Source organism: Callorhinchus milii, unplaced genomic scaffold (assembly GCF_018977255.1).
Source record: "Callorhinchus milii isolate IMCB2004 unplaced genomic scaffold, IMCB_Cmil_1.0 Scaffold8, whole genome shotgun sequence".
Taxonomy (NCBI): Eukaryota; Metazoa; Chordata; class Chondrichthyes; order Chimaeriformes; family Callorhinchidae; genus Callorhinchus; species Callorhinchus milii.
Window position 1 is genome coordinate 9,746,866 of NW_024704749.1, and position 20,266 is coordinate 9,767,131.

At 38.4% G+C, this 20,266-nt stretch overlaps 2 protein-coding genes across 2 annotated transcripts; one reads left to right on the forward strand and one right to left on the reverse strand.

Annotated features, from left to right (window-relative positions):
• The first annotated feature begins 1,104 nt into the window (after nt 1-1,104).
• LOC103184066 (NACHT, LRR and PYD domains-containing protein 1b allele 2) lies at nt 1,105-13,140 on the forward strand. Its single transcript, XM_007901914.2, has 13 exons — nt 1,105-1,166; nt 1,468-1,561; nt 2,688-2,714; nt 3,571-3,606; nt 4,854-4,927; nt 5,009-5,070; nt 6,311-6,525; nt 7,576-7,829; nt 7,916-8,035; nt 8,764-8,905; nt 9,220-9,264; nt 10,464-10,739; nt 11,768-13,140. The coding sequence occupies exons 2-12, from the start codon at nt 1,480-1,482 to the stop codon at nt 10,715-10,717; spliced, it is 1,311 nt and encodes a 436-aa protein (XP_007900105.2). The 5' UTR covers nt 1,105-1,166; nt 1,468-1,479; the 3' UTR covers nt 10,718-10,739; nt 11,768-13,140.
• On the reverse strand, nt 11,909-19,516 carry LOC103184096 (NACHT, LRR and PYD domains-containing protein 1-like). The gene is made up of 10 exons (XM_007901945.2): nt 19,208-19,516; nt 17,490-17,573; nt 17,246-17,332; nt 16,698-16,772; nt 16,113-16,192; nt 15,964-16,025; nt 15,515-15,735; nt 14,135-14,391; nt 13,195-13,320; nt 11,909-11,917 (listed from the first exon to the last, which is right to left on the reverse strand). Exons 1-10 carry the CDS (start codon nt 19,311-19,313, stop codon nt 11,909-11,911), a joined length of 1,107 nt encoding a protein of 368 aa, XP_007900136.2. The 5' UTR covers nt 19,314-19,516.
• Nucleotides 19,517-20,266: the final 750 nt, after the last annotated feature.

Genomic DNA, 20,266 nt, shown 5'->3' on the forward strand with positions numbered 1-20,266 from the left:
AAGTGATTGATAATTCTGTTGGTGTTAATACTGTAGTTCTTTGTAAGAGTTTATATTCTGCATTGTGACAACAACAAAATTACATTTATTGGGAGCCTTTCACATCAGGAGGACGTCCCAAAGCGTTGAACAGTCAGGGTTCGGGATCCGAGCTCAAACGTTGGAGCAAGCAAAGCTGCAAAGAGCCTCTGCTTATCTACCCAAACCCAACCCCAAGGAGTAGAGTCACTAGTTTGTCATTTGAGCCCTCACAAGATGGACAGCACAGGTTTTCTCTGTTAGGTTCCTGGTGAGTAGCACAGATTTGCATGAAATAATAACCCTTGCATTTGATATAGCACCTTATCACGTATTGAAAACGTGTTTAAATCCCTCCATTCCTTGGCACCCCCACTATCTCTCTAACCTCCTCTCTTCCCATCGCAGTATCCGTTGCATCTACTCTGCTAGGTCCGTCGTCCTCCGTGTCCCCCGAATCCTCTTCTCTTCCATCGGCGGCTGTGTCTTCAGTCATTACTCCCCAAAACTTTGGAACTCCCTCCCTCAACCCCTTCGCCTCGCCCCCTCCTTCGCCAACTTCAGGTAGCGCCTGAACACCTTCCTCTTCGACTGCGCCTACAGTCACTTCCCCCCACCCCCCACCACCACCACCGGCTTGGCATCAGGCTCCGCCATTGTGAAGTGCTCTGAGACATTGCTAGGCATGGAGGGTGCTATATAAGTACAAGTTGTTGTTGTTGAAAATGTCCCAAAGCACTTCACAGAATCTACTGTAAGGTGTATTGACATTTTGTGGGAGAAACGTTTGCAATACATAAAAGCAACCACACCGCCACAAGTATGGATTGAAACTCTGTGCACTCTGCAATCTGCTACTGTACATTACATAAACATCCAGCAGAAGGAGCCAATTCTGGAGTAAAACCTGTTCAGTGGGATAGATTATAGTTAAGAAAGAATCAGGAAGTGAGGGAAAAATTGATAAGCGGGGAGATCTATATGAAAGGTGTGGCCTGTCTTCCTTGTCATTTAAAGAAAATTTCTTGCACACGCTAGTCTACACTGGATCTCCACATTCACTTGTACTTCATCAGTGGTGAGAAAGTGGAGCTGGAAGGGATGCTAAAAATTGGCTGGAAATCTGTGCTAAAGTTGGTTGGGAGAGAGTGAGTGTGAACAGGCCAAAAACTGTTTGTGGTTGTGATTGATCACTTCCCATTGCCTGAAAACCACCTGGTGTGGCTGATGAAATGGATTCTGTGCTGAGTTTAAACCTCAGGAGAGGTTTGATACTGAGCAGCTACTCTGAGTCTCTGCTGGCAAATTCCTGGAGGACGGAAGCGAGGGATCCAACCCCAGTCTCCCAAGTGTTTACCGGGAACGGCTCTGCCTTTTTCCTGCGGGAAAACTATCTGCAGAAAATACAGAAAATATTGTTTTTCAACCTATGTTTCCATGTTGTTTCAGCCTCGACACAGAATGAGTTTCAGGTCAATGAGTGTCGTCGATTCGTTGGACGCACTGACTTTAGAAGAACACTCAGCTAAAGCGAGTCAGCGTTGTAAGTAAATAAATCCATTTCTTCTAATTTCATCTCTCCAGAACAGGGAAAGGTTTGCTGTGTGACTCCTGTCATTGCATTCCCCCAGGACAGAGCGAACCAAAGCAGTGATTTGGTTTGGTCTGCCAGAGCGACATATACCACTTATGTAATTCCAGAGTGTATTAAACGCAGGGTGGCAAGAGCCAAGGCCAGTGTCACCAGAGTGTGGGTTGGGGGCACTGCCAATCGAAACCGCAGAACTTGCATTGGAAGTACTATCTGGCGTGCTTCCTACTGCTTGTCCTGCTAAGGCCACCATTACTCCCAGGTGGTTTCACTTCCAACTGGGTTCTGAGTCTGCTGATAATCGAGATTGAACTGACCGGTGATGATTTTCTTTGCGATTCGGAATCTTTCTCTTTCTTTCCACTTAAAACCTCAGTTAACTGACTCAAAAGAGAAATTCAGTCTTAATTTAGAAGCTGGATTTCTGCAGGGATGGTTGAAGGAGACCTTCATAATTCTGAAGGGAATAGGAAGAATCTATATCCACTGGTCAGCAAGTCAATGGGTTGAGCCCATTGATTTAAGATAATTAAGAAATAAGCCGTAGCTTTTTTTACACAAGGGATGAATAGTATGTGGAGATCCCATGGCATGGTGATTAAAATAGGATCCATGTAAGCTTTCCAAGAGGGAACTAGATGGAGATCTAAATAGGAAGGTTTTGCAGGGCTTTGGGGAACAGCAGGCAAATGGGACTGGATGGATTTGTCTTTAAATTTTTTGAAGCTCGTCAGACAGACACAAAGTACGCCTCCTGCGGTCATGTTGGCTAGCAAGTTACAAAATTGTTTTCATACAGGTAACCTTCCATTTGCAATATTTATTGAAGACATGCTATCAAGCACATTGGCAATCACACACAAACTAATGTTTTTGCTAATATTTGCCTTGAGGACTTCATCAGCCACTCCATTCAGGCTGAACAATTGATTGAGAATGAAAGAAGTTACTAATTCAATAGTCTGCCTGTTTGAAATAATTTACCCACAAGATAATAATAATTTAGGTGTTGTATAGTTGATGAGAGTTAAGAATCTGTGAATTGACCCTACCTAATCTGCTGTGTTTTGTTTTTCAGTCGTTGACGATGATGTCATATACTTAGGTAATAATAATAATCCTTGCATTTGATAGAATGTCATATCAGCAGAATGTCTCAAGGCTCTTGACAGGATGTACTGGACAGTGTGGTTTCTTGGTAACGTGTGTGTTACATTTTATATTGGAAGTAAATTGAGAATCCTATTGTGACTCAAGCACCTCTTTATATAAAAAAAGGATTTCAAATCTTTTACCTGGTTCGATTCCCAAATGCAAATAAAGCTTCTTGAGATGCTCTCCACTGTTGCACGAGATCAGGTGCAACTGAGATGCAACCATTGCCCTATAATGGTGGTCTCTCTCTTGAAAGCTGATGTATATTGTGAAGGCTTTTGCATCACAGCGTGGGATGTAAATCTCCAGAAATCCTATATACATCTCAGTAAATAAGCAAACTTAAGCAAACTGTGTGTAAAGATCAACAATTTGTTATTGTATGAGGAACATCATTAAAATTATTGACTTCTGAAAAATCTCTCAGAGCAAGGAAGTTTGAGGTAATTGAAGAGTGTAGTGACTGGATATTTCAATTCCACTGCAGGAATGTACGATACAATCAATTTACATTTATGTAGACCTACCACATCAGGAGGATGGCTCAGAGAGTACAGTTATGAATGTAGAACCTTGTGTTGTGCTGCTTCTTTGGAAGTGTGGTTGAGACAGTTGACATATCTCCATTAGCTTTAAACTACTTTTTATGGTAGGTCTTTTTCTGTTGCGGTGAGTTAGTCAAACATATAGCACTTCAGAGTAAAGATTATTGATTGAAGCTACTGATGTAACATTTTTTACTTGTTTATTTGAGGATTACCATTAAGATTATATATGTCTGAAACATGTATTTGCCTCATGTGTAGGAAAATCCAAGTCTGCCAATCGCCATTCCAATACAGGTATTCTTTATTAATTATTTTTCAGCTTGTGCTCCATATCTGTAGAATCTTGCCATGGTAAATATCTTTACAAATGTTGCTCATGCATTGGATTTAAAATGCTTCTGAGATTACAGTATTTGATGATTTTTTTACTCATGGGATGAGGACTGTCACCCTGCTTTTCTGTGATAATAATCCTTGCATTTCATACAGCATCTTTTCATTTCCTCGAGACATCTCAAAGCGCTCCACAGAATATACTGTAAAGATATACTCTAATCACTGGGGAAAGAAGGGGTTTTCTGTGAGGAAACTGCACCCATGTTGCTCAGAATCTGTCCAATCAGTAGCCAAGGGAATCTCTGATTATCCATCTCTGTCGAGGTTGATGCTCCAGTGCAGTGCTGTTAAGAGGCTTCAGTCAAGAAAACTTGTCCGCTGATGAGAGCACTATTGTTTGTCTAACTAGGATTATCCTACCCTTTAGGGCTTCAGCTTGCGGGGTAGCAGGAGTGGAGTGGGAAGAATCCCTGCTCCCCGTCTGCCCCTCCCTCAGTCCTGCTGACAAGCCAGGCTGGACTTTCACCAGAGGTGCGGTGGATTACTGCTGACACGTCTGACTCAGCAATGTTTCAGTTTCATAGTCCAATATAATAAAATAATATTACTATTTTTTGTTACAGTGCCTTATCACATTGTCAAAACGCAACACAGAATGTATTGCAAAGTGTAATGATTGTGTGTTTTTAGGCAAACGTGGCAACCAATGTGCTCGCAGCAATGTCCCACAAACAGCCATGACGTGAATGACCAGTTTTTATTTGGGGGTTTGTTGAGCAGGACACTGGGAGAAATTCCCTTCTCGATTCGAATGGTGCAGGATTTTTAACGTCCATTTGACATTAGCAACGCAATGTCCTGGAGTACTGCAGCCCCGCTGGCTCTGGAATTTGGCAAGATGTCAAACAACAATCATATGAAGCCTATTAATATCCATTTCATCCACCAAGTATGAAGGAGTTGGGTTGACATTGGGCAGGACATTGTGTACAGCATCGACATCCCCTTGCACATTTTTCTTGTAGTAATTTGTATTTGTACTTGTACATCTGTACAAGATGATCAGAATTAATCCCCCGCCCCCCCCCCCCCAGCGCCTCATGCTATCACTACTGTGAGAACATGAAAGTTTTTGTTACTTTCTGTGCACATTGTTGGACACTAAAGTTAGTTTATTTTGATTCATATTATTCTACTTTCTAAAGCCGGACGGGAGAGAAGACCAGTCAAGGAATTTGAGGAATACAAAAGAATTTCTTGTGAGCTTTGTGGGGAAGAGGTAAGTGCATAAACAGCAAAGTCTTTTACTGTTTCCAGTTAACTGTGGTGGTGTTTCACGTCTCTCCATGTTACCTTCAAGGATTCATCAAAATGGATTATGGTGGAACCCAAAGTTCATTCAGAAAATGAGATGATGTTCAGGTAAAATAAAGCAAAATCTAACACTGAATGATTAAGTTCTGACCTCTTCTCTCTCGGTTATATCTAATAATAATAATGCTTGCATTTGATAGTGTTCCTTATGGCGTTCAGACCTCGCAAAGCACTTCACAGAATATTCTGTAAAGTGAATTAATTGTGATGGATGCTGACATCATTTTTGTGCATTATCAATCAGGCTCACTCCAAAGTCTCCCACAAAGAATAGACAGGATTGAGAATGTGTCTCTTTCAGAAAACAGAATAACTTTTGTTAGTCTTTGAAGCAATGCAGGACTTGGCCAAAAAAAGGTAATTTGCGATTTGAGGCATGAGATAACAGAGCACAGTTGAACGCTGAGAAAGCAAGTGCCATACTGAAGGTCCCACAATATGCTCATCCTAGATAAAATTTGATCTGATTTAAGACTGTCCCCTCACAATGTGTTCGGCAGTGCCAAAGCTGTATAGCTTTGTACAGTTCCGTTCCAATAGCAAATGGCCATTTTCCTTGCATACCTGATTTAACCTTGCCAGCCAACGGTTCAATCTGTGTCACTGTAAAACAGTGGCCATATACATAGGGGGCCAAGACCATTGTTTTTCACAGCTGCGTACAACATCTCCGCAAGCAGCAGTTTTCGACTTGGGTAAGAGAAATACATAACCCCCTCTGAAAGGAAGCAGAGAAAAGTTATCGGTGGTCAAAATGGCAGGCAGTCTTAAGTGGAGTGTATGGGGTCTGTACAGACCCTCCTCCTTTTTGTTGTATATTTTAATGACCCGCAAGCTAAAGCTCTTCCTGCTGTCCTCTCTCAGCTTACTCCCTCTCTAATTTCTGCATGTAAAACATTTACAGTTTTCTATCTATCGTTGACAATTGGTTTCTTTTTTCCTGATCATTTGACATTTTCACATTTGCCTCTGATTTTCCTGGTTTAATTTGCTGACATTTTCTGCTATTCCTAAGGTATGTATAGTTGCTTGCTTATCCTGTTTTGGATGGACGAAGACTGATTTATGCTGCTGAAGTAGTCTGTTTGTGGTGGGTGGCTAACAAAGCTCATGAGTCTGTCTCCTTCCCCACGAAGAAGCAAATTAGTCTAGATTGAGAACTTGTGTCTTTCAGAATACAAAATAATTTGTTAGTCATTTGTAGCAATGCATAAATTGGCAGATAAATATTAATAGTGCAATATATTAGAATTGACAATTCACACCCTTTTTAATCATTTTTGTTTAGTGTTTCTCTTCCAGGTACAGGCGATTATGAATGTTCTAAGACTGGACTGAGATGGGAAACCAATACAAAAACTATCATTTCCTACAGATATGGCTCATGGAAGAAAGATGTTTCTATGATGAATAGCGATCTGCAAATCTGTGGACCATTGTTTGATTTCCACGTAAAAGGACAGGTCACAGCTATTCACCTGCCTCATTTTTTATGCTTGAAAGGTACATTATTTTCATTATTTCCTCTTAATTCAAACTTTTCATTCGCAATCAAGTGTTTTGATTTTTAGTTCAAGCTGATAATTACCCACTAAAGGGTGAATCCAATCATTGGGATAAACGCAAGTCCCAATCCATGTTCCACTTGACAGCTGCAGCTGCCCTGTGCAACTGTTGGGACAGCTTTTGGCAGGAGCTCAAAATATGGAACAACAACTGGAGTGGGACAGAGACTAATTGCAGAGGTGATAGGAGCAGTAGCTATTGTGCATGGCATACATTGCAACAGCTTCAATAGGTAACATGGCGCAACTTCACTGTGGAACTGGGTTGTCCTGACTCATACTGGCAATGTTGAATATTCATTCTCATTGTATATGCACAGCCTGTTTACAGATTCCTTACTAGAGATATAATAATAATCTTTGTATTTGATAAGTGTTGTTTGCCATTGTAATGTCTCAAGAACAAATGGAGTTTACATAGCGTGCATATATGTGTCTCGGAGAGCTTTATTGGGAGAAACTCCCTCATTTTTTAATAATACCATGGGATAAGATTAACCACTACCTAATCAGGCAAATGGGTCCTCAGTTTAATGCCTGATCTGAAGGAAGGCACCACTAACAATACAGCATTCAGAGGGTTGCCAATTCAAGCCACAAGTCAGGGACTTTGAGCTCACACCATAGGCTAATACTCCAGTGCAATGCTGGGGATGCACTGCATTGTCAGAGGTGCCACCTTTGAAGAAGGCATCAAACTGAGGTCCCACCTGTTCGTGTGGACGTTAAAGATCTCCTGACGTTATTCAAAAAGAGGTGTCCTCTCCAGCAATGTCCCAGATAAAATTGGTCATTACTAACATGGCTATAGGAAATTGCTGTACCACGTTTGCCTACTAATATACAGTCACTACATTTTAAAAGTTAAATCTTGTGAAGAACTTTGAGAGTGTGACGACATGATGTGATGCATTGTATGAAATGCAAGAATTATCATTTCTGAGAATATTCTTCACTGAAGTATGGAAAACCACATTTTGTTGTGTAGGTTGCACACCTAAGGATGAATTGAAAATTATTCATGTGAAAGATGGGAACTATTCACTCATGAACCCATCAGCAATCAATGGCAGCCATGTGGAACTGAAGGCACCAAGTTTTTCTCTGCTGAGTGTTGTTATTTCGAAGGTTTCCTCGCGGCTGTTCCCTGTTCACACTCTGGCAATGATTTATCGGACACGGATGGTTGGAGAATTAACCCTCCACGTCTACTTTGTACCGAATGAATGCTCAATAATAAAGGTAATTTCTCTCTACTGCTGAAACTCATCAAATCATTCAAGGTTAAAATGAATCTTGAGGATACTAACCACTGAGTCTCTTTGCAGGCAGTTAACGAGCAAGAATCAGGTGCTATGAAAATTGAGAAACCTCCTCAGATAAAATCACTCAGTTATGGCAAAACCTATTTCTTGACCAGCCCTGCCAACGTCAATATTCTTCCACCAGTAAGTGCTGCTACAGTGTGCGTGGATGGCTTATTTCAGAAACATCTATTGGTGTGAGGGACAGATTTGACCTGAAAAGAGAAATTGCATGAAAGGACACTGATCTCAACCATATTGATTCTGTGACGGGCAGACTATATTCTGGAAGAATGAAATCAAAATTAGAAGGGCATTCTTCATCCAAACTAATCTTGTGAGATCATCAATTTTAGTGGAATCAGCATGTTTGGCAATAGTGCCTATTTAATATTAGTATAATGTTGTTGATGAAGGTGAAACAGTAGGGGCCCCACATAGAATCCAGGGAAACCTTTCAGAGCTACCCATTTCTTAGATGCAAGTTTCAGAGAAAGGGCAGCTTGGCCAGAGCTTTTGTACAGCCTCAGCCACTGCCCCACCCTCTGACCTGGCTATACCCTGATTGACTAGCAGCTGCCTGAAGTGATTCCACCCCTTCAGGGTTCTGTAGACACATGGTCGACTGAGCAGGGATTCTGAGATAACCACCATCTTAGGCTTTCTCTTTATCAACCACTTCAGCGCTCCAAGACACTATTCCGCATGAAGGGTGCTATATAAATGCAGGACCTTGTCATTATAACCAGTTGCCGATAGTTTGGCAGAAATGGCTGGGTTGAAAACCATCTTGTACCCAGGAAAATCTCCTGTCTGGATGCACCCAGGAGAATATTGCACAATTAAAGTCTTTTTTTGTACTTTTGTTGCAGGCTATCAACTTCTGTTACTTGAGGTCTGATCAACGCCAACAGTACTGTGAAGTACATAGCCAAGATGAGAATGCCAGCATCGAGTTAAAACTACGGCCGGAAAAAAAGAGCGATCCTCTCTGGGTGACCTTGCTGAGGCCAAGTAAGCATTGAAATGATCCATCCATAGTGTAGCAGTTTAACATACCAATGTCCTATGGCAGGGGACTAGAAAATACTGTTATGGTCCATTTGGCTGACCCCAAAGTAATTTAATCCATGATTATGTTATTATTTTAAATATACTTTGATGTTGTGATGGGGAGATGACAGGGGTGGATATTCTCGAAAGTTGAAATCAAATGGGCTGAAGGGCCTTCTTAATCTGAACCAATCTTGATTTCAATCAAATTAGAATAAATTCTCAGAGAAACCTTTCTAATTGCCATGAACTACAATATATTTTTGTTTCCTTAGTGGAGCTTCAAGTTCCTCCCAAAGTACCTTTGACTGCAAACCTTGGTAAGTCTTGGAGATTTTCTGCAGGGTAATTGTTAAAGTCATCTTATTCTAGTCAAAAGCCCTGGTGTTGGGATGAGTGTTTTGACAACTGCAATGTCTGATTTGCTCAGAAATGGTTGACTTTTCAGACCTAACAATACTTGCTTTTAAATAGACATGAACAATCCCATGACACATTTGAAAAGAGATTTCTACTGGTGTCTTGGTCCATGATCTTTCAGATAAATTGGTCATTCACTTTGATGTGAAGTGCTATACAAATGTAGTTTGTTGTTGTGCCAAATTGGGATGCAGCTCAGCTTTTATTTTGGACTCACAGTTCCAAGGAATATGGTAAACATTCCTTGTTCTGTAACAGAATTGCCATAAACACCAGTGGTTTCCAATCTGATTTGTTTAGATCTTTGAAGTAGATTATAGTGCTAGTGATATAAAAGCAGTGGAAATTGCCTCCAGAGGCTTGGGTTAATTTTACACACTCACACCAATGTTACGTGGCTCACTCTATAGCATGGGAATAAGTTTAAAATGCAGGAATTTAGGATTTAACAAAAGTATAGCAGGAACAGAATGGTAACTTTATATCTCTGTTGGGAAATTTCACTGTTGTTATTAAGGAAAGTGGATTGCAATCCTAATTCCACTTGTTGCTGTTGCAGACCCCCTCTTACTAATGTTTTAATTCTCAGGGCTCATCTTGGAGGCAGTGTAAGGTATCATTGGGGTATGAAATCTTAAGTGTTTTGTAGTCACTTATCTCCGAGGTGTTCCTCTACTGCAGTGGTGGCCAACCAATAAAATACAATTTTCTTGATTGAATGTTTCTTGATTTATGGCATAAAACGAAAAATATTCAATCAAGAAAAAAAATGGAAATAAAATATAGCCTCGGCTAATGTGAATGTTGAGCGGGCCACTTCTTGACACCCCCCACGGACCATTTTGGGGTTGGCCACCACTGCTCTATTGTGTGGTGAGAACCAGAACTAGATGTACAGTACTCCTAATATTGTGCTGAGTCAAAAAGCAATCTTGTATCTCATCTACTGTGCAGATTCAGAGAATACTGTCAAAGACTTTTGTTTAAAAAGATGTTGTTTTACCTTTTAATTCTAAGCAAATTTGCACAAAAGACATTTTTTTAAATTGTCACAATATCTATACTCCTGGCTGTGTCTGATACAGAACTGTTTCTACAGCTGTGGAGTTCATTAATCGGCACAAAAAAAGTATCATTGAGAGACTTGGAGTAATTGACCCTTACCTTAGACACTTGCTCGAAGAAAAAGTGATCAACGAGGATGAAGAAGAGGAAATTCGTATCAATCCAAAACGTACGAGAAGTAATGAAACACTAGTGCGAATGGTAATGAAAAAAGGGCCACATGCCCAAGAGCAGCTTTACAGAGCCATGGAGACACATGATCCCTTCCTTGTAAAAGATTTGCAGTAAAAATTGACAAGCAACAGACAAGGTGAGTTCCTGTTGACAAAGGTGTTGCAATTTTGTAAATTCCTCTGGTTTGAGCTTTAATAACCTGCTTAAGTATAGCTGAGTGCAAAGCAAGGTGTCAGGGGCCTTGGGACATTCTCCCAATGTGAATGATGCTATATAAATGTAAATCTGTATTGTAAAGAGGGCTACCACTTTCAACCTCACCCAGCCTTCCTGCTCTTGAGCCCATACAGTATGTGCTGATTTCCTATAGATACAAACAAGCCCAGAGTAGCCTGGAACAAACAGGCTTTCATTTCACTGTTTCAGGACAAAGGATTGTATACAATAGTTTTACTCAAGACAAAATATACACAACAAAATGGTAAGAAATAAGTAAACAAAATAAAAGAGAATATAGGGCAGATACAAGCCAGTATATGTTTTTCTCTACATTACACTGACACAGAGGCAAAATCAATATCACTGACCCTAACAAAACTTTCAATGTTTTACTTCACTTTTTAATTTGGCCGCCAACAATTTAAACTCTTTGAATTGTGCATGGACAGTGCAAATAAACTCTGTGACTTTCCCTTACTTAAGGCTGAATCTGTCTGTTCCGCATTTCTCCTACTGCATTGTTTCCCTAAATTCCTCCTGTCTTCTGAGTCACTTTTGTAAAACAATTCATTTCACCCTATTTTTCTTGATTAAGTGTTGTCATTTCTTAAGAATTTATTTTAAAAAATAGATCTTAAAGTTGGTTTGATATCCACAAAAAAAAATTTAGATCACAAGAAATTCCAAATCGGAAAAGTCTTTTAAAGTGTTTCTTGTGGCAGATTTTGTGGTGGTAAGGAGTTGTATAGACCTTCTTTAATGACTGAGTCATAGAAACTGAATATTCAAAACTAGGCAATTGCAGCAATTTTTTGCTATGCAAATATCCATGGAAAAATGCTAATAGCTATTAAAAAATGTTCACTATTGACAGCTTTAAAAATGCTCCATAGTATTATTTGCTTAACATGTGCAATATTAAATGCAAATTATTTCTTATTTCAGGAACAGAAAATTGAGGATCTAATAAGATTGTTTTCTGCTGAAGAGTGATTTGTTTCTCTGGTGAATAAAACTGTTTTGATGATTCTAATATGTTGTATTTTAGTGCAGCAGAAACCAACATTTAAGAAAATCTGTAGCCAATTAGAAAACCTGAAATTATACCAAAAATTATACAAACCACATGAAGAAACCACATTCCTTCAGTTCTACGTGTTGCAGAGAAGCTCCCTGGCTGTACAGTTGTTAAACCAAATTGTCTTATACAGTTATTACATAATTTGTACGAGTAGTTAAATTCCAAGTTCTGCACAAAGTCAGAATTATTTTTTAGCAATGCTTTATACAGTTCATCTTCTGCATCTTCTCCCTTATTCATTACTAGTTGAAGCATGGCTTTATTTTGTTGAATTTCTACATTATGAGTGACAATTTCGGACTCTTCAGATTTAGTGATAACATTTGTATCTCGTAAATGCAACAGGATAGGTTGAATTGTTTTGAGACAACAAATTATTTCCTTTTTGTGTCTATGAACAAAGTCTACACATCTTTTCAACTTCTTAAACATATCTGAAAGAAAAGCACAATGGTTAGAGAACTGTAAATTATATTGTTTATAATGACTGCTGCTGTTTTAAAAGGATAAAAAGAAGCGTTTTAAACTAGTTCCAGATACCCATATGTGTCAAAGGTAACATATTATAATAATCTTTGCATTTGATATCAAGCCTTACCCATTCATCAAGATGTCTTAATGCACTTTACACAATTTTTTTTGCAAAGTGCGGTGAATCTGTATTGGAAGGAAATATGGCAGCCAATTTGTACACAGCATTGCATTCTAATGAAATAGAATGAACAGAAAATACAGATTTCTTTCCCCAAACTATTATTTTCTTTAAATGGTTATGCATGTTTATTTTATATCTGAGTTTAGGTACATTAGCACTGACCTGGTCGTAACAATATTTCCCACAACACATTGAGCTTGCTTCTTTCAGTCAAACACAGCTTAATGCTATATTTCGACTCCTGGATATAAACCTCATGGAATGGTTGCTGTTGTTTATACCTGAAGTAGCTGAATTTTATATCCTATAATAACAAGAATTTGAGAGAGTATAATGCACAGGAACATGTGTTCAATGAAGGTACAGTCGGTGTAGCAATAACATGGCAATTATCTGTAGAAAACCGATAAACTGACTTTACAATGACAATTGTTTTAATAAAATAATGAAAATAATTATTTCCTTATAGTTTTGTATTTGAATCAAGATTTTTTTTAATTGTTTCAAGGATCTATTCATTTTGAAGAATCTATCAATAGTAAATAAAAACTTATCACAATAAATTCTGATCTGTCAATACGTTATATGCCTGAGTGACCAATTTTATTTGGAGGATTGTTGACCCAAGACGCTTACCAGTGGTTTTATAGCTACATTTGAAAAGGATGTCAGCCTATACTTCTTGCCATAGTAAACTGATGTTATTTGTGGAGGCTTTTGAATTTTCAGGGACCTTATTTCTTTTTCCTGCAAGTCAACTGCCTGAAAAGAGTTAGAAAAAGATAACTTTTGTTTCCTTATATGATTATATTTTAAAGCAAAATACAAAAAAAACACCACAATAAGTAATCTGCACCTAAATAGTTCTCAGATGCTCTATTCTAATTATCACTGACACTGACAGAAAAGCAACATTCATATTAATTAATTACATATTAATTAGATTCACATTCATATTCATTATTGGTCTGGCAAGAACCACTGAAATCAGGGAGAATTAGGTTGGAGGGGATAGCAATGGTAGGGAGTGGTAAAACTTAGGGTTTGAAGATCTTGGTCTTTCTGTTGGGTTATTGGAAGCCGGTAGAGGCTGGCGAGGGTGCGTATGAAGTGTGCAAAAATTCCTGCTTATTTTTAGATGGATAACCGAAAGTGATTATTAATTATTTCTATTAGTTTGACAACTATAAACATTAAGGTTTTGTAGCAAAATCCACAAATATTTTCAAGTACAGTACAACGTCTCATTGTTACTGAAGTTTCATTTAAATGCACAAGCTATGTATTAACTTTGAAATATTTAACTTTCCATAGTTAAATCACACCTATCACTCCGCCTCGCCCCCTCCTTAGTCTCCTTCAAGTCCCGCCTCAAAACCCTCCTCTTCGACCATGCCACCAGCCACCCCACCCTTTCCCCTCCCCTCCCTTCTCCCCCCCTGACCCCAGCTCGGGTCTGAAATGCTGTACACTGTCCAGTGCCTTGGGACATTCTCCTGATGTGAAAGACGCTATATAAATGTAATCTTATTGTTGTTGTTAAAAAATAATATAAAAATTGAATATTTTCAGTTACCTGTATTAATGAGCCATCATTTGGTAACACATAGACATGAAGAATTGAACAATCAGCTCGAAATGTTTGATATATCATTATGACAGCATGAATAGCCACCTGATGGACCTGACCAAGGATGACACCCATCAAGGTCAACGGTTGATTTCTTTGCACGACATGAGATAAATGGATTTCTGATGGATTTTCCAATACTAAGGTATCATCTCTGAGGCACACAATACAATATCTCGCAGAATGTATTGCTTCCCCTGCACCTAAGAATATTCAAGTTTTATCAATTGCATCAATAAGGTATATTACACCACATTCACAGTAAAATAAGTCACTTCACTTTGGAGCCTGAGGCTGCACCAGTACATATCAGGTGTATGGATGGCAATTAAGGCTCTTAAAGATTGTAATGTATCAAGGCCAGAAATGTAGTGCAATGCTTAATAATTGACTTCCCTAATAGAACTATTACTACTTGAAATATTTACATCCCATAATCAAGGTAAGGCTATCAAACTGGATTATAATTTATACAATTAATAGTCACAGGAAAGTGCAACCTGATCAGATACTTAATATCTGAATTCAAAGCTTTGAAATTTTCTGGGCTCATGCAACAATAGCAAGTTAGTTCTTTGATCAAACATGCATTATAAGGCATTGGGTGGTTGTGGCACTCTTTTGGAAAAGCAGCAAAGCAAAAATAACAAATGGATAATCTTTGCTTTAATATAGTGCTTATAATGCTAAAACATTTCAAATTGCTTCACTGAGATTTGCTGTCAAGTGCAGTAATTGTTGGCAAACGTGGCAGCCAATGTGCATACAGCATAATAATAGGCAAAATTTGGAAAACACCATAAAAGACCAAACAAAGCCTTTAGAAAGTCGTACTTCCTCTCATCAACTGATTGTAATGCCCTTCTGGCTTAGTTAGTAACTCTTGTCTCTAGGTGATGAGGCTCTTGGTTCAAGCCCCCCGTCGAAAGCTCATGGATCTAGATTGACACTACAGCGGTGCATGTGTGGGGGGTGGGGAGCACTGTATTTTTGAAGATAGTACCCGTTGCATCAATGGTTAAACTAAGCTCTGCCTGTTCAGGTGGTTATTAAAGATCCCATAACACTATTGTAAAATAATGTCCTGCCCAACATTCTTCCATTTAAATTAGTCATTCACTTCATGACTGTGGGACTCGAGGCAAGACTACTGCGTTTTCCTACAAATAGTCATGATTTTGATAGCAATTCCCTGTGAAGCACTGGAGACATTTTTACCTTTTACTAATGTCAAACTAACGAAGTAATATACAGCATGAGAAAACAGACCACCGCATGTAATAAACAATCAGAGAAATATTAAACATATACAACTTTACAAGATACCTGATTCACAAATGAAATGAGGAAGATGAACAGCAGCAATATCACCATAACTAACACGAATGTTGAACAATGGTCCTCCGATTATCCAACATTCTCTTTGCACATCAGAAATATAGTCATCCCAGGAGTTATACTCGTAAAAGATTCTAGCATTGGATTTCGATTCCCATCTCAGTCCTGTTTCAGCACATTCATAATTGCCTTTCTCTGGTAAGGTAATACTTTCAAAGAATATTAAAAATGTTAATATGGGCACTGATTTTAAGTAAATAGAATCAAAATTCATACACAATACTTCTTATGATATTTGCAATTCCTGCCATATTTTGTCCCATTTACAACAACTTGCATTTACATAGTGCTCTTCAAAAAGGTAACATCTCAGAGTATCGGTTACAAACTACAATGAATGGAGCTAAGATTGCACAAATTTTACTTTCAGAACTTACCAGAATTTCCCATTTGCATCTTCTGGAATAGTCGGCTTAACAATGATCCACTTTAGTTTATCCTGGAAACGATGAAAATAATGTATGAAAGAATTCCAGCGTTAACAATGTATAAAGTTGAAAGTTTAAACACGGTGTAATTGTGTCACCTTTCTAATCTTGGGTATTCTACAGGGACAGTGTTCCTTTTCAAAGTAACAGACTACATCTGTAATGCCTCTGCACACTGCTGTTGGAAATAGATACAATACAGTAAGCAATCAGACTATTCCCCCAAGAAAGATGCGCCTCATTCTGCTTCAACACATTAGCTGGATACATAGTGACCTTGGCTGAAGACGAGGAGTTCAAGAATCTTGCCTTTAATGGGGATGCAAATGAGCAGTGTACTGTGGCAATAGCAGATGTAAGATATCATCCCCTCAATAAAAAGGGTCAAGGCAACAGTCAACAAGGAGCTGAAGTACCTAAAAACAATGGTGAAAGTCTCCAACGACGACAATATTGGTTGCCCGACATGCAAAGAAGCATTTAGCACAATCAGAGCCATTGAAAGAAATGGAAGAAGCAGCTAAGTATCTGGATAAGATACAACCACTAACTGTCCCTAACTGCAATATAAGAAAAACAGTGAAGGCTGCTCTTTTAAAGCAACAAATATTAAGGGTTTACATAATGAAATATCTTTCATGCACTGCTAAAGCAAAATAGTAAAATGTTACTGAATGAATTACCAGGAGCTTCAAGAAACTGCATTTGTACACAGATTTCAGGTCCCAGCGTAGTGCACTGCTGACCGGTTTTCACCGCTGAAATAAAGTAAAAGACATTTCACTAAAAAAATCAGAGTTGTGATAAGAGAAAGAAAAAACCTGGAAATACAGTTGAGTTTGTAATGGTATTATATAATAATAATAAATCTTGCATTTGATATATTCTTCTAACTGCAAAACGTTAGCAGTTCCAATCTAGTCCAAGACTAAATGAGATCTACAAACACACTATATAGATGTATATCGTTTCTTTAGGACCGAGACACCACTAACCAGAGAGGATTGATAAATCCTTTATCCTGTTACACACTGCAAGGGACATCGCATAACAGCTTCTGCAGCTACTGATGCTCCCCTCCTTACAAAATCTGTCTACATTTTTCTTCAATGTGTGGACCCTGTTCGCACGAAGTATCACGTAGGAGCCTTTATTAATTACGAAGTGACCCAGACTAACAGGCCAGGGTGATTTTGTAATAAAGGAAGTGACCTAGACTTGTTAGTGTTACCTGAATACGAGGGTGAAGATTTCAAATTTTCTGTTTGTACCGCAATATCTGAGGCCACAATTCCCTGCTTTTGAAGAAGTAATTGATCTGAAATACAAAAGTAATAATAACTATGAATAACACAGTGCCAAATCATTAAGAGCTCATTCTTGCACTTTCTGGCTTTTTATATTTTTATATTTTAATAGCTACTGCCTTAAATTAAGTGGTTGAACAAAAATAAATAAATATACAAGATATTTACCTAAATCAATAAAAGATTGTATATTGTCTGTTTCTGTAGCAGAATCAAGCAGAAATGCCCTGAATTCCTCTGGTGTATATTTACCTGAAAGATAAAAGCAACATCAATTATAAAGTACGTTGAAAAAGCATTTCTATCACCATCAAACAGAGAAAACAATAAAGTAGAGTGGATCAATTGGTAGATCTCTCACCTCTGAGTCAATTCTCACAATTATGGGATTCAAGCCCCACATCATGACATAGACAAAGTCTAAATTGAGATTCTAGTGCAGTGCTGGGGATGTATTGCATTGTTGGAAGTCCTGTCCTTTAGATGAGAAGTTGAACCAAGGCCCCAACTGTCTATTCAAGTGGATGTTAAAGATCCCAATTTCCAACAGAAAGAGGTGGGCTGGGTTGCAAAGGAGCTAAGGGAAATGAATTAATGGCTTTATCGGTAATTAAAGATGGCTTTATCGGCGATGATAACTTATGAGATGGTGAGGCCCTGGTAATCACCAGATCAAGGAGGTGACCCTGGAAACACATCCCTCCTCCACCTTGCTAGAAAGGCATAAAGTAAATGGCTGATCAAAATGAATATATACAATATTTATTTAAATCAGCAAAATATTGTGTATATGTTTCTGTAGTGGTATCAGACAGAAATGCCCTTGGGGTTTTTTTTTACCTGAAATATAAAGTCAACACCGATTATAAACCACCCTTACTGGCAACTTGTTCCAGTCACTAATTACCTGCTGATGATGTTTAGCACACCACATGAGCTATTAGTGTGATGCTTGTCTCCTTAAAGGACTATCCTGCACTCTGCTTTTACAGAGTTTTGACACAATCTATATAGGCCTCTAAGCATTTAAAATACTAATATACAGGCTTACATTAATGAAAAAGATTTTAAATGTACCTGGGTAAGGGGCTGAATAATGTAAAAATGTGACATTTAGTACTGACAATACACTGATGAGATTTTTAGACAAGTCTTTCAGGCCGACAAATTATTTTCAATAACAGCTAGAAGATAATTTGTTGCTGGTGCAGAACAATTGCTGTGTTTATCTACATAACATTATACAGGATTTCTGTGTTTTGGTGTGGGAGGGGGGCAGAGTCTGAGTGAGGGGGAGCTCTGTAAAGAACGGAGTGCAGTCAGAGGGGTGGAAAGGGAGAAAGGAGACTGGAAGGAATGCTCGGGAACTCTGCTCTGGAAACTGGTAGAGACTCAAGACCTTTCGAACTGTAGCTGTGAAAAGAGCCGAAACAACATATTGACTTGTAACAGTCATTCTCTTTCTTAATAGCACTTGCATCAGCGAAGCGTGGTTAAATCTACAATCTTTAATTGCTCCGAGATGCTACCCGCATGAAGCAGACTATATTATATATATATACAGCAAGTTGTTGCTGTATCTCTGTGGGTAACTGGACTCTGTTAATTACAATTACAACAACATCTGAATTAGACTGTCGCTGCGATTTCTTTTTTAAGAAGATTCTCAATCCTGTAGCATTAATATTATCCATGCAGGTGCCTGAGCTGAGCAAGACAGTTGGATACAACTCGTCCATTCTCAGGGGACAGAATTTGTGACACATTCATGTACAGATAGTAAATTACATCCCAATTTCCAATACCCCTAAATAGTTCTTGGACTTGAAGCAAATTAAGAGACCAGCGTAGTCACACATTTCAACATAAATGTACACAACATTTACCTAAAGCAGTGTGAAAAGATTCTATGCTGTCCATTTCTGTAGTAGAATCTAACAGGAGTGTTCTATATTCCTCCAGAGTTGCTTTATCTAAAATATAAAAAAACATCAGTTACAAAGCATACTGAAAAAGTATGAGTTTCAATCTCTCAAACCAATTCCATTGTTGCTAAATCAGTTGTAGTTTGTGTGTAGAGGAGCTGGGGGGAACGGCAAGGTGGGTATTGGAGAAATTCTTCTCATATCACTGCTGAAACAGATATAGATTTAATGAATAATTTTACTTAGTTGCGAAGTTGGAAATTTTAATCTTTCTGTTTCTTTACCCATTTTTTTTCCCAAGAGCTTGATTATCTGAAATGTAAAGGAATACCATGAAGAGAACTGACGGTTCAATGACATTGAAACAAAACAATGTTAAGATAAAACAAAAGTTAAAACAAAATAGTTTGTATCCATATATAAGTGAGAAACAAGCATGACCCTTCTCATGGCGTATTGAATGAAAAAGTTTGAAATGTTAGGTGATTGAGAATGAAAATTTTAATCTTTCTACTCTTTCACCTATGTGTTCTCCGAGAACTTCATTATCTGAAATGTAAAGATACTGGCATTTAGGGATAATAACACAACAACAACTTCCATTTATATAGCACCCTTCATGCGGGTTAGAGTCTCAGAGTGCTTAATAGAAGAGACGGAAGATGTTTTTCAGACCCTTAAACCTTTTGTTATCAATGTTGAATCATTCAGTCCATATATTTGGCCAATTATGTTGTTAAACATGAAGCATTATGTGAGCTACCGTTCAACAAATATTTAAGACTGTTAATATTCCTTAATTATAATTATGGTGAACATATTTATAGAAATAACTTATTTTGGGAAATGCACATAAGAGGTAGGAAATAAGGTAGGAGACATTGGAAAAGGACGGAGGAGGTGGAGGGGAAGGCATTGATATCCTCCATCCAGTACCAACCCTCATAACAGTCTAATACTGGATCTGGACTCCCCCTCTCATCCAGAACTTCCACAGTTCAACCATTTCTGAGGTCTGCC